Source organism: Mustela nigripes, chromosome 6, assembly GCF_022355385.1.
Source record: "Mustela nigripes isolate SB6536 chromosome 6, MUSNIG.SB6536, whole genome shotgun sequence".
In the NCBI taxonomy this organism is placed as follows: domain Eukaryota; kingdom Metazoa; phylum Chordata; class Mammalia; order Carnivora; family Mustelidae; genus Mustela; species Mustela nigripes.
The window spans coordinates 65,870,903-65,885,464 of record NC_081562.1 but is presented as its reverse complement, the minus strand read 5'-3'; the positions used below and the strand labels follow the sequence as shown (position 1 = coordinate 65,885,464).

The 14,562-nt window shown below is 44.8% G+C and overlaps 1 protein-coding gene across 2 annotated transcripts in view; it reads left to right on the top strand.

The window, feature by feature from the left end:
• CCDC91 (coiled-coil domain containing 91) overlaps positions 1–14,332 on the top strand; it is a 361,761-nt gene extending 347,429 nt beyond the window's left edge. Inside the window, exon 13 of one of the 2 annotated variants that reach the window (XM_059402736.1) lies at positions 12,644–14,332. In XM_059402736.1, coding sequence (XP_059258719.1) covers positions 12,644–12,706 — 63 coding nt within the window. In that variant the 3' untranslated portion in view covers positions 12,707–14,332. Of the gene's footprint in view, positions 1–10,318; positions 10,780–12,643 lie in introns of those variants that run through there. The other variant, XM_059402735.1, reaches the window with a different exon arrangement.
• The last annotated feature ends 230 nt before the right edge of the window (positions 14,333–14,562 follow it).

Here is a 14,562-nt window from a genome sequence, read left to right as displayed (position 1 = left end):
CTTTAATTGGGAATATTTTACATAAAAATCCAAATTTTCAAATTCTCTTCAAAAAGTAATTTGGCAACATGACAGTAATTGGTTGAAATGGGTTTGTCATTATATGGTCCTTTTGTTAGTGTTTTTCAATCTCAGCACTATGAAAATTTGGGAGTGTATGAGTCTTTGTTGTAGGCAGCTCCCCTTGTATTTTGGGATGTTTAGTAGCATCCCTGCCCTGTCCCATCATACACCAACAGCAGTAGCACCTTCCCACCTTGTGACAACCAGCTGTGACATTGCCACATGTGCCCTGGGGTGGGGGGTGGGGGGGGGAAGCAAGGTGCCTCAGGTAGGAGGTTTGGGAAGCTTTGCTATAGGTGTTTGAAAAGTGAACCCAGGAAAGCAGAATTTTAGAGCTGGCAAAGATGAAGCAAAATCTTCTGAGTAGGAACCTGAAGCCCATCCAAAGAGTTTAAGTAACCTGCCTGCGATGGCACAGCTTGGACAACTAGTAACAGCTCTAGGACTGGGACCCAAGTCATCTGAATCCTTGTGCAGTGTGCTTTCCCCTCAGCTGCTTCCCATAGCCCACTGCCCGCCAGCTCCTGCTCGCTCTCCTTACAGATGCGGTGGTCACCTGTCACTCTCCGCATGTGCACGCTCATCCCTGCCACGGCGTTGGGGTCAAATGGAGCAGCTCTTCACTTAACAGGACAATCTCCTGAGTCTAGGCAGTCCCCACTGTCTCGCTCAGATAGGAAGGGGGATTTCCTAAACGTTACCTTATTTTCTCGATTCCCGTTATTTAACAGAGGGTTTTCCTCATTCCCAGCCTATTGAGATCACCAGTCTCTTCTGCATTCTTCTGCGTTCCACATTTCCTCTAAAGCCACTTACAAAATGTGCCGCCAGAACCAAATGTTTATTTGAAGTCGTTTGTCACTCCGAAAACTCCTCCGGAATGTGGTCGTTATACAACAGTTGGATGACATTGTTTATACCCTTAGAATTTGTTTCACCATCTCAGGTCTCATCCTTTTTTGATACAATCAGCATAAGGACATATTAATGATTTCCCACAGGAGGTATTTTCTTTACAGAATAAGAGCTTCCTCTGATGTCAGAACGTTCCAGACAAGGCTCACTGGCGTAGGAGCCTCCAATGCTTAGGTTTTAGTTGTGGTTCTGCCACTGTTTGAGCGTATGGCCAAGCACATCTGAAGCTTTCTCAACTATAGAACACTGTGTTCCAAGGGTGTCTGGGTGGCTCAGTTGGTTGAGGTCGGACCTCGGTTTCAGCTCAGGTCAGGATTTCAGGGTCGTGAGGTTGAGCCCTCCGTGTCAGACTCCATGCTCCGTGTGGGGTATCCTTGAAGCTTCTCTCTCCCTCTGGCCCTCCCCTAACTAGGATGTGTGCTTTCTCTCTCTCACACATCAATAAATAAATCTTTAGATCCCTTGAATCTTTAAATAAATAAATCTTTAAAAAAAAAAAACCCACTTAGATCCCTTGAATCTCTCACATTGAGTTATATTCTTATTTTATCATTAGTCAAAGAGTCCATGTGAAATTTCTCCCCTTAGTGAGTCCTGCTCTAACTGGTCAGACTCCTTCATTTTTTGGCAGGGAAAGCACCAAAGACACTTACTGTAAAATAGTATTCCTTATCGTAAAATAGTATACCACAGGGTGACTGCTCCGCAGTTTAGTTTGAAATTTTTCTCATTGTCCATGAAACGCTATCTTTGAACTTAGTAGTTTGCCAAAATGTCAAGAAAGTTTTCACTCAGGGTATGTCCTTCTTGGGTGTCCTGCTGAATAAGAGTCATCCAAGCATGAAATGATGCGTGATTCACCCTCTTCCCCTACCACCTCTATCAAGTCTCCCTCCCAGTGCGGTAGGATGTGTCTTAGATCTTCTTAGATCTGGAGCGAGGGAGCACTGCCGTGTGACCACTCATTACTGCAGAATCCCACGGGCGTGTGTGCTTATTGGCTTGGTTTCTATTCCAGATGTATCTCTCTCTGGCATCGCTTCCTACTGGCTTCCTATTCTCCCCGACCCGTATCCTACCCTGTCCCCTTCCCCCACCCCTCCCTTCTCTGCCCTTTCCTGTTCTTATTTTTTTTTTTTTTTAAAGATTTTATTTATTTGACAGAGATCACAAGTAGGCAGAAAGGCAGGCGGGGGGCGGGGGGGGGGCGGAAGCAGGCTTCCTGCTGAGCAGAGAGCCCGACGTGGGGCTCGATCCCAGGACCCTGAGATCATGACCTGAGCTGAAGGCAGAGGCTTTAACCCACTGAGCCACCCAGGTGCCCCCCTTTCCTGTTCTTAGAACTTAAGGAAAAGAGAATCCTTGCATGAAAGATAATGAGAGCCGCATGGCAGTGTACACAAGAGATGTGGGTAACATTCCTTTGTGTGATGTTTTGGGGAGCCTTGTTCATGAGGTATGTTTGGACCAGTGGAGAAGGGGATGAAATTCCTCAGAAACCCAAATGCCTGAATTGAAGAAATGAGTTGGGCTTTAAGGTGGAAATGCAATTTGGATTCCCCCAACACACACCACCAGCAATAACCTAACCAGGACTGGCTGGGAGATGGGGCAAGGTTGAGGCCTCACTCAGGGGCCAAGCCTTCACTCCCTAAAACCCAGCAGGACCAGGAGGCCAGGGCAGTGACGGTCACTTTATCCCCAAACCTTCGCCATTCTTAATCAGACCCACCCTGGGAGTCTCTGTGTGAAAGTGTGAAGGCACACATACCTTTTTCTTTTGTCTCTATATCAAGACTGAAATAAAATCCGCTGCTCGAAATTTTTGCCTATTATTAAAAAACAAAATAAAACACATTAACTACTACCAATGGAACCCTGACTTTCTGTCAAACATTCCACCTCTCTCTTAGCAGAAGCTCACAGGAAACCGTAAGGATAGTTTCTAGCTCCCCTTGAGTATGTATTCTCTTTTTCTTTGTCAGCAAGACAAGCCCTGAATCTTAGCGGGGCACGTGGCATCCCGCTGAAGGCTCTGTCTTGCCGTTGGTGATACAGATTGATGGGACCACGTGCCTGCGTGATAGCCCATGGGATGGGAGCAGATAGATGTAAACAACTTGCAGTTCACACCCGAAAAAGGGAAAGATTGCGCCCTCTGCTTCCCCTTCTCCTTTTTCACTGGCAAGAGTTGAGAACAGTTTAGCCCTGAGGTGAAAGATGAGTGTTGAAGATGCCAAACAGCATCCGGGGAGCCTAGTCCCAAACTGGGGAGCTGCCTTCTCAGCTCTGGACAGGTTGAATTGAGACCGTATCACGAGGGAGAAAAAAAAATCCGGCCTCTATTAAGTCACAATTATTCTGACTTTTGTTACAGTAGCCAGACCTGGTTTCCAGCTAATACTGGCATTCATTTTTATACTTTTTGTGCAAATGAGCATCTGGACCTGCAAAGAGACAAGTAACTCATCTGAAATTGCTTATAGGACAATCCTTTTAAGCTGCTCAACCAGGATGCTTTCTCTTAGAATGCCTCTCTGATGTGAAAACGCCAGTGAAAACATGCAGCTCTTCCCCCACACCCAAAGAATCGCCAGATCTGAAGGAGATGTGCATCCTGGAGTGTCTGCCTGGCTGAGTCGGTGAGGGTCCATTCTCTGGTAACTCCCATCCTGGAGACTCCCACCTCATCAGAGGCTGAGTTAGTTTTGAGGTTCCGGTAACCTATATGGTAGGTCAATACCATACATAAACCTTGTATGTTGGTGAGATTTGGGTTGTGAGAGCCATTATGGCATCTTTGACCTGTTTTCTTTTCAGGAGGACAGAGGCACTTACTTATAAGGTGCCAAAAAAAGAGGTACGGAGGCCAGCGTTTCCTTCAGTCCTCTCTGACAAAAAGAGGGTCATCTTCACAGTGATCTCAGCACTTCTGATGCCCTTTGGAAATTAGGAAACAGCTCAGTTATACCTGTGAGCCATAACTTGATCTCAGTCATCTCCAAAGCTATTTCCAGGTTAGTCAGAATTGTAACACAGAGGAAAAGGCAGGAGCAGATTTTCTTTCCCTTCTGCATAGGAGTGGGAGTGACTGAGTAATGAAAGCCAAAGCTGGGGATGAAAGCAGGGACCAGATGAAATGCCAAGAGAGCCAAGAGAGCAAGGAGATAGGGGTCAGGCGTCTAAACAAACAAACCTGTCTGGAGAGGGTTCCTCCACACCACTGCTGAAGGGTTTTGAGGCCAAGGAAAAGGGAAGTGTTAAAAGAAAATTTACAGAGCTTGACTTGATATGAATATTTGACTGAGTGAGAGACGGACTGGTCACAATCAGGGGCACTTCAAACCCAGGACGATAAAGCTCAAGGGCACGATGTTCTGGCACGGCTTAGAAAATGACAATGACAAAGTTACTTGACCTTCACAATGATTGGTTATTATAGTGGGGGTTTCCAGATGGCAGGGGATTGGTTAAAAGTGCTTATCTTATACCATTTTAGGAAAATGTTTTAAGATTCTTTGATGATTATCAGTGGCATTTATAAGAAATAACCTTAAGTAGGTTCCATGGATGCTCCTAAAAATAAGCCAGATTGAGTTTTGCTTACTTGGCTTAAACGGTTCTGTCTGCTTGGGAGATGTTTAAACCTGGTCTCCATTTCATTTTACTTTAATTAAAGTAAATAAAAATTGCTGAGTGTCTATTATGTACCAGAAGATCGCATTTTCAAACAAATCCTGTGGATGGCATAATTATCACCACTTCATAGCTGGGAAAGATGGTCTCGAAAAGTTAGCCCAATGGATATCACACCACTGATGAATAGTAGATTCTGGTCTCATTCCAAAGCCTGTGTTCTTCCCATCCATAGCAATGACTCGAGAGCAAGAAGCCTGCCAAGGGAGGGCAGGTTGTAATGAACTGGAGAGAATGGACAGGGAGTCAGACCCGGACTTTGTGTAACTGTGTAGGGACAGGGTGACATCTGGCACAAGACTTTTAGGGAGTGGGCTGTCTTTGGGAAAACACATTGGTTAACTGCCCTGGGTTTGGGCCATAAGGTCCCAAGGTCAAGGTCTAGAAGATAAAGGCAAAACCAAACTTCTCTACAGAGTGAGTTAACTAGAATTTGGGACAAGGAATTTGACAGAAGGAGAGAAGAGTTAGAAGAAAAGAGGGGCCACAGCGTATGGTGGGATGTGGAAGCTATAGAGAAACGTGGCCAGGAAGTGGGGTCCTGGTGATGAGGTAGCTGAGAGGTTTTGAAGAATAGAAATGCATATTGTTTCATCCTCACCTGACTGGTCGCCACACTGTTAATCCCAGCCAGTGCCTTAATTATGTCACACACACACACTTGCAGAGCCTTGTGTTTGAGACAGACTCACGTGGAATGTCCCAGCAGGAAAAGAAGAGAACGGCCCAGTGGAGGGGGAAAAGATGACAGCCGAAAGGAGGACGGGTGTAGAAAAGAGAGGGCTCCGTACACGGAGTGATCGGCCTCGGCGGGAGGTGGCCAGGACACTTAGGAACAGCCTCCTGCCCACACGTCGAAGATGGACAGGGAGTCTGAAAGGCTTGTGAATGGCTTCCTGCATAAGGCATGAGAATTCAAAATAATCTCATTTAAATCTGAAAGGCCAAGTGACATCTGGTTTTATGAAAAGAAGGTATTTCTGAAAGAGCTACTCAAGGACGAAGTGGGTGACCTTGGGCAGTAGTCCATTCCCGTCCTGGGTAGTGTTGAGGCAGAGGTAGTATGGGGCGGTAAAGCAGACTCAGCTGTCGGAAGGGACAGACTGCACAACCAATTGAACCCCCTGCCAACCCTGAGGGTCCCGATTCTATGTCTATGAAAGCAATTGCAACTGAGTATCCAAACAAGCAAGAGTGGGATTTGGGAGTGCACACACCAAGCTTGGCTGAAGGAATGAAGAAGTCCACTCAACGGGCTAAAAGTAATACTGAACCCTTAACATCCAAAAAATGGGTAAAGTTGTCTTGCCCTTGAGCCCCACTTCTGGTTCCATGAAGACTTTCTCACGGGCTCCCTGCCACTCCATGACTTGCACCGTGGTATAGACAACCTGGGATTTGCTCTCCGAGCAGGCTGCCAGACGTGCCCATCGGAATGGCGATTCAGGCCTCGATGTCTGCTGTAGAAGCATCTAATGCTGAGAAATTTTTTTGTCTTTTGAGATCGATATCTGAACCTGACCACCGTTGGTCCCAGCTCGTTAGTGAGCTCCAAGGGTTGGAGGCACTCAGAGGGAGTGAAAGCCCACCTGCTTCAGGAGACACGGAAGGGAAAGAAGAAAGAAGCAGCAATCTACCAAGAAGTCAGGAACAATGGGCTTTCTTTTCTTCCCCCCACCGCGCCCCCCAAAAAATAAGACCAGAGGCTGCTTCAATCCTCCAGTGCTTGCAAGGGCAGAGTATATACCAATGGCTAAAAAACAACTAAAAAGATTATACTGGAAAAAAAAGCTTCCTGGATTTTCTCTCATAACGTGCCCAGAATAGTATATGCCCGCAAGTTGGAGCAAAATACCTAAGTAAATATGATATCCTGCCAATGCTCAAATTTTGCCTCAACCAGGGATGAAGATAGCTTGGGTACACGGAATTCATAGATAAACCATAAACTTACAAAAAGCAGACTTTATCGGTTTGAATTTCAGCTTGTAAGGTATTTTGCCACCCACTCACGGGAGAACGTGGATGCGGAGTCAGAAGTCCCAGGGGTTGCGGGTGGGGCGAGCTGCGAAAAACTGACATCAGCCACAAACTAGATCAGCCCGGGAGAGCAGACTGCAGACCTCAGACAGCTCCTGATGTTTGAATTAACAATAGAAGTTCCCATATGAAGCCAGTCTAGGAAAGGCATCCTTGATGATTCAAACTCTCTCGTGTCCGATTCCTCCACTGAGCAGGACCGAACACGTCTCTGCGGGGCGGGGCCGGGGGTGGGGTGTCACACCCTCTTCCATTAGGTTCCAGAGATGCAGGATTTCAGTTCTTGCCTCCTCCCTTCGTGGTAGGAGAAGTAACGAGAAGTAAATTCCTCGTAAATCGGGAAGACTAAGTCACATTTAAGCTACCTCTCAGCTTTAGAAATGATTTTCTCCCACAAAACTGGTTTTGAAATAGGGGACAAGGTTAGGATACCTGACCTCCCTTCTTTCATTTAATGAACATTCTGAAGTCCTTCCTCCGATCCAGACATCGTGCTGGATTCTACAGACACAAAGATGGAGATGCCTTGGCGTAGCTTGGAGCCTTAGTGAATAAGATGCTCATACAAAAGAGATTGAAGCCCGGTAAGGGAGTTTCTCCTGAGACACGGTGAGTGGCATTTCTGGAGGAAGGAACAGTACCTTACAGAGGTACCAAAGAGGGAGAGATTATGACAGGTCAGTGCCAGGGTCAAAGTAGTACCTGGTACTCTCTGGCTACATCAGAGTTTTCCTGGAAAATGAGTAAAGGCATGATGAGGGTCATGTGCTTTCTTGCATTTGAAGTTCAACAAGTCCAGAGATACTGACTCAGAGCAAAAGGAAATAACACATCTTGACGGGTTTCTTTGTGATACCTCAAGACATGTGCCAAGGTGACTTAGGGATTAATGTCCCTGGAATATTCAGGGCCCCTTTGCAGGTGTGTGGCCGGCAGTCACACAGGGCTCCGTGTTCGGAAGCCTCTGGTCCCGGATACATGTTCTGCAGTTGCTGTCTTGAACTTCTTTAATAATCATGGCCAAAGGGTCCAGCATTTTTCTATTTCACTGGGTCCCCCAAATGATGGAGCTGATCCTGAGAAAAGAACATTTTCAGAGAAATTGTAGTGCACTATTGTATCCAAAGTGGGAGGAGGAAGAAGTGTCTGCTGAGGTAGAGCTGTAGGCAGGGGCATAGGTTGAAAAGCCAGGAAGTCCAGGTCCTGAGATGGCCCCGGCATCGGGCTTCCTGGTCAGCAGTGAGTCTGCTTCTCTCTCTTCCTCCCTCCCTCTCCCCATCACTTGTTCTCCTCTTTCCCTCAAATAAATCAATAAAATCTTTACTTTTTGTATTTTTAAAAAGATTTTATTCATTTATTTGAGAGGGAATGAGAGAGAGCATGAGAGGGAGAGAGTCAGAGGGAGAAGCAGACTCCCCGCTGAGCCCAGAGCCCCTTACAGGACTCGATCCTGCAACTCCGGGATCATGACCTGAGCCTAAGGCAGTCACTTCACTGACTGAGCTACCCAGATGCTCCTAAATAAAATCTTTAAAAAACAGAAAAGAAAAGAAAAGCCTGAAAGTCTTGCTAAGCACTTAAAATTTGCCTCTAAGAGCAGAATCATCATGGAGGACTTCAAACGGGATAGTAACACGGAGAGATTTGACTTTCAGACCACTGTGGCGTAATGCGGGTGATGGAGTGTGAATGTAACAGAGTGATGCCTTCCGTTGTTCAGATTTCATTTATTGGGTCTAAATTTTTGATCCCTGTTAAAATGCAAAGGTCCCCTGAAAGGAATAACTGCTATGTTCCATGTACATTGTAGGGTAAATGAAGCTAGTGGGCTCTGTGAGCACTTCCGAGAACTAAATGTAGGAAAGAGCGAAGGGAAATCAGGAAGCAGAGGGCTCTGTTTGGAGGCAGCCGTCACAGAGAGACCGATGAGCCTTTAGGGGGAAGCTTAGGCCTGTTTCATTTTTTGTTTTTCTTCATTTTACACAAGACCAGCCTGACCCACACGTAAGATTAATTTTTTTCCTACAATTGCTTTTAACAGTTCCCACCCAGAGTCCTTCAGTGCGGCAGTTCTCAGCGTGCGGTTCCCAGGAAAGCAGCGTCAACATGACCTGTTAGAAATGCCTTCTGTACCCCGCTTGTGGTACACCGAGGCAGCCGCGGTGGGGGCGGGACCCCGCATTCTGTGGCCCCCAACCCCCCGGGGTGTCCTCGTGCAGCTGAGAAGTGTTGCATTGTTACAAATTACCTGTGCCCCTGAAACTCAGACCTTACAGGAAAAAAAAAAAAAAAAGGTGGACATGCCTGTTTGGTATTAGAATGGATGATCAGGGTGCCTGGGTGGCTCAGTGGGTTAAGCCGCTGCCTTCGGCTCAGGTCATGATCTCAGGGTCCTCAGATGGAGTCCCGCATCAGGCTCTCTGCTCAGCAGGGAGCCTGCTTCCTCCTCTCTCTCTCTCTCTCTGCCTGCCTCTCTGCCTACTTGTGATCTCTCTCTCTGTCAAATAAATAAATAAAAATCTTAAAAAAAAAAAAAAAAAAGAATGGATGATCAAAGGTGATTTTAATACCAAGAGGAAGTTTGGCTTCTTCGTCCTAAACGTGCTTTTAAGGGAAGTCTATTCAGCGAGTGATCTAAGTTATATATGACTGCAGTGTCTTCATAAGTGATAATTCCAGTGTTCCAGGATGACTTTAAAAGGTCTTATTTTATTAAACAGACTCTGAGTCATGCTGCTGGAGCTAATGGTGATATTTAGCAAAACAAGATGATAATTTTTTTTTTCCTATGCAAGCATGGTTGCTATAGGGGAAGCATGTTTCACTTCTACCATCATCTTCCAAGGAATAATCTCTGCTGATAGTGCTGGAAAATTTCATTTCTTGGTGTCTTACATTGCACCGGTGGTATCACGGCTGCGTTAACACATGTCCAAAAACTGCTTTCGTTTACATAGTCTATAATATTTCTGAAATGGAGTCTCAGTTGCTGTTAAAACCAGCATTTCTCAGATTCTTTCCGTTGTCTTCCATGAGTAATCCAATATACATGGAAGAATAAAAGAGTAAACACTTTTGTGATAATCCAAATTTTTCCGACGGAATTTTAAACAATCTGACAGTTCAGTCTTGTTAAAAATTGATATAAAATAAATGCTTCTTAGCAAACAACGGTCCAGTAAATATTATAATTCTGTCTCATATTCTCTCAGTGGATTGTTTTCTGAGTCTTTCAGTGGAATTCTTTCGAATTAGAACTCAATGATCTTCTTTATATTTCATCCAGGGTTTGAAATACATGAACCTGTCTCTACTTACTTGAACAATGGCCTCTATTATGGTGTCTTTTTCTTTAAATCCAAATATTATACTCAGCATTTTAGGAATTCCCTATTCCAAATACAGGCAATTAAATTGTCTATAAGTTATTCAGAGCCTTAGAAAATGAAATGAAATAGGAGTTTGTACTTTGAAATGAGTTCAAAAATGTGTACCATTTGTCAATGCTAGTCTCTGTCAAATAGTCCTCATTATCTTCTGGTTCTGCTGTTAACAGACGAAATAATCTGACACAGACTTCTCTAACAAAAATATTTCCTTCTAGGAGAAATCTGGCTTTTCTCAGCAACCAGGAATCAAATTCTTGACCTTGAAGATGGGAGAGAGAACACAATACTTCTTGGTGCCATATAAGCTGGATGAAATTTGAAAACACCCCCCAGGATACATGGGGGGACCTGCACGGAAATTTACATTGCTTTTCCCAATATCTAAGATGAAGGAGCTGATAGCCTGGTACTACAGAATAAGAGAAAACCAAGTTTGGAGCTTTGGAAGCCCTGGAGGTACTATTGCCTGAGGCCAGGGCTCAGATCCAGGGGTCACATCACTGGCCTGGCTTTCTTTGACTTCAGGACTCTGTGTTGCGACCAGAATGAAAGTGGTCAGCATCCTTCGCAAGGATCGTCTATCCTTTGCACTTGCCCTTTTTACTTGGGGACTCCAAAGTATGGTTCTGTACTTACTCTCTCATGAGCTTCAGTATAATCAGGAACTAAACAAGTGTTTGTTGAACCAAATGGTGGTCTCCTTAATCATTTCAGGATATGCGAATATTAACCTAAATGAATTTCTGATTGGTGGGCTTGCAGGCAGTGTGAAGACAATATTTGGGAGCAAGAGCCTCTTTCTAAAAGCAAAGAGGCTGGGGTCACAAACTCATCTCTTTTCTCCCCCACTGCCTCCTCCCCCTCCCTCCCCATATTATCCTTCTTGGTGGGAGGTGAATCGTATCCATCAGTGCTGCTGTTTTCCTCTTCCTCTCAGGTTCTTGTCTGGTGCCTGAAACCCACACTGTTATCTCTTTATCCGTTGGTAAAAGGGTGGGAAGGGAGAATGGGGAAATTGCCTACTGAATAACGTAACAGCTCTATCTGCATATCCCAGAGGGGCTATAATTGCCATCTGAAAAAAAGCACTTCCGACTCCCAGACCTTATGCTGAAAGACCTCTGCTGCTATGGTCTCATCATCCAGTTGGCCAAGCAAAGAGTTTGGAGATACTTGGTTCCCTCGGTGGTGGGGAAGCTACCGTGAAGCAATCAATGCATGAGGGTTTGTAAGCAGTGCAAAGCGTGGGAGGAGGAGGTGTTTTGGAAAACAGAGATTACATCTCAATGACAGTGACAGTGTCTCCATGCTGCAACACCCTATTGAGTGTGAACGTTTCAGAGACAGAGGAAGGTTGTACGGACAGACATGAAACTAGGAAGCGCCATGGCCCCATCTCATATAGAACTCAGCCCAACAAGCAAACCAAAAGTAATGGGAACCAGTTCATGTCTTTGCCCAGTTTCTCAGGAAACAGTCAAAGGTGGCGCTTGTGTAGATGAACTACCTTTCCAGGCCCAAGAGAAGTAGCAAAATGTCCAAATCCATTCTCCTCTTATTCATCACGTTTCATATTCATGACTCCCTAATACCTTCTGAAATTTCCCTACTTTCAACTTCCAACTTCAAGTCCATTCTCTTTCCAGTATAAATCTTCCGGCTTCTCCAGATTATCCCCAGCTATTCACTTACACGACACTTCCTAATAAGGTTGAACATATGAGTGTGCGTTGGTGGGGGGCTCCTCCTGGAGGGAGGGAGAGGGGCCAACTCACTCATGTTGCCTCTGCCTGCAATGCTCCTCCTCCAGCTATCTGCTTGACTTTGTAAAGAAAAAAGAAAAAAAGAAAAAAAAAACCAAAAAACCAAACAAAAAACTAAAGAAGAAAAAGAAAGCAAAACTTGAAAATAAAAAGGTGAGCAGTGTGTCTTTTAAATGTGCTATGGGTACATTGTTTCATAGGTTCCCACGGGATGATTTAGGGGAATGGACTCTCTTTGACTCACTCTTGACTGTTGATTAAAAGTCTTAGATGGAGTGAAGTTTCTTGTTAGTTTGTAGATTTTTTTTCCAGGAGAGACCAAATAATTTCTGTTAAAGGACTTCAGAGAGTAGAGTTGCTATAGAATCTAGTAGGACATGAACCAGCTTTGTCTGTAATCTAACGGTCTTTCTTCGTTGAGCACTCCGTTTTTAAACTTCCTGTAAATGCCACATTTTTGAATGCCACTTGAGCGAGTCTTAACCTTTTATTATTCCTTTACTAGTTACTGAGCAGAATGAATCTTTGACATACGTTCGGTTTCTATTTATATGAGAGTTGCTTTTTGGTTTTTTGAAAATTCTACTTTAACCGCTTTCATGGAGCCCTAGCTTCCTTCAAAGTCCTGCTTAAATGCCTCCCGCCTGTGGAGGCCTTCCTGGACCATGCTGTAGGAAATAAGACCCTCGGCATTTCCTAGCTTTCTTCCTTTGCTTCCCCACAACATTTATGTCCACCTGATATTTTATTTTGATGTTCTTGTTTGTTTGTTTCTAGGCACCAGAATGGAAGCTCTGTGAATTTAGGGACGCTGCAGCCCACTCCCTGATCAACAGTTGACATGTAATGAATACTCAGTGAACACTGAATGAATGAATGAATGAATACACTACTAGCAGGCAACCCTGCTCTTCAAAAGCTGATTTGATTGTATACAACCTACCCTCGGAATTTTGACGTGTAATAAAAGTACTGAAGTTGTTTCGTTTTGTTTTCCGGTTTCCCGTGAGCCACTTCTTCTCGGCCTTTCAGTGAGACAGACACCTTTGCAAGCTCAGTTTCCTGTCTGTTAATGGGAACAGAAACACACCTGAGGATCGTCTGCAACCTCGCGCGTGGCACTTGAACTTTTCCTAGTAAAGACTACTATAGAGGCCAGTGTGAGTGGCATTATCACTGTCGTCTCACTGCCGTTGCTGTTTGCAGTGATTGTCGGGGATGACCGCTTCTGGGCAGGAGGGAGTCTTCCAGAGTCTAAATCTCAACCCGAAAATATCTTCCTCTTACCTGGAAAGCACCTCCTAGGAAAACAGAGTTTTCAGGTAGTTTTGCTTCAGGACCAGTGGGCCTCGCTCCTTGTATAGCATTAAAAAAAAAAAAAGAAAAGAAAAGAAAAGAAAAAAAGAAACTAACTCATGAAGTGTTTTACCAACTTGCCTAAAGAAGGGATGGGAATGCACGGGGAAGTCTCAGAGCCAAGCGGAGCTCAAATACAGGCATACATCTCAGCAACACCTCTGAGAAAAGCATCTCCTTTAAATACATGTTTGTACCACTTCAACATCAGAAAAAGTTTTTCCAAAACAGGTTTTTTTTTTTTTTTCCACTGCCCAATAGCTAGAAATTTCTTAGGAATGAGTATCTTCCCTAAAACAACAAACCGTCTTCTTTTAGCTCTGTGCCCTCAGAGAAAATAAGACAGCCTCAAAGATTTGAGTTTCCAAAGCCTCAGCACTTGCAGACAGTAAGCGGAATAGCAGGAGACTTCACCCACGGTCACAATCTGGTGGTGCTGTGGGAAATCTGTTTTTGGAAGCTAAAATCAATGGGAAATCCTTGAGCTGGGAGACTCTGAGGTTTAGCAGCTTAGATAGCAGAGCTGGTAATATGCTGACCAAGAGAGCTGAAGAAAGCCCTACGTCAGGGAGCGCTTCTACTGTGGCTACATTAGGAACACTTTTACCGCTGGTTAGCTTAGAACTTCTCTATCCAATTTCAACAGAAATTTCAAGAATCCTCAGATTCCTTCTCAGAGGTGCAGGGAGCATCTTCCATGCTAGAATCAGAAAGTGAGGGGCACCTGGGTGGCTCAGATGGTTAAGCACCTGCCTTTGGCTCAGGTCATGATCTCCAGGTCTTGGGATCAAGCCCTGTGTCAGGCTCCCAGCTGGGCAGGGAGTCTGCTTCTCCCTCTGCCTCTGCCTCTCCACTGCTTGGGTGTTCTCATTCTCTACTGAATAAATAAAGTCTTAAAAAAAAAAAAAAGGAAAAAGAAAATGGAGTGGCTTTGGAGCCTCTTCTAGAGAAACATTAGAAGTTACCAGGGCTTTAGAACACCGAGACAGGGAGACCCTAAGGAAACACCCTAAGAAGGTGTTTTGGCTTCCCTCTGGATGCTCCCTTTTAAAATTCCTTATCAACTATGTCCACTTTCCCAGATGAAGTCAAGTATCTCAGCCAGCAGAAAATATCCACTTGCTGCAAAAAAAAAAAAAAAAAAGTGGAGAACTTCTGCCCCACGCCACCAAAAGACTGTGAATGAGTGGTTACATTTTTGGTGTCTTCATGGAAGTGGGCTCATGCTTCAGAATGTGCACCTCTTGGGCTGACGAACTGGAAACTTCTCTTCAGTCGGAGACAGCATGCCTACTGAAAATTATTTCTCCTGTCAAAATACTACTGACGGTAACAGTTAC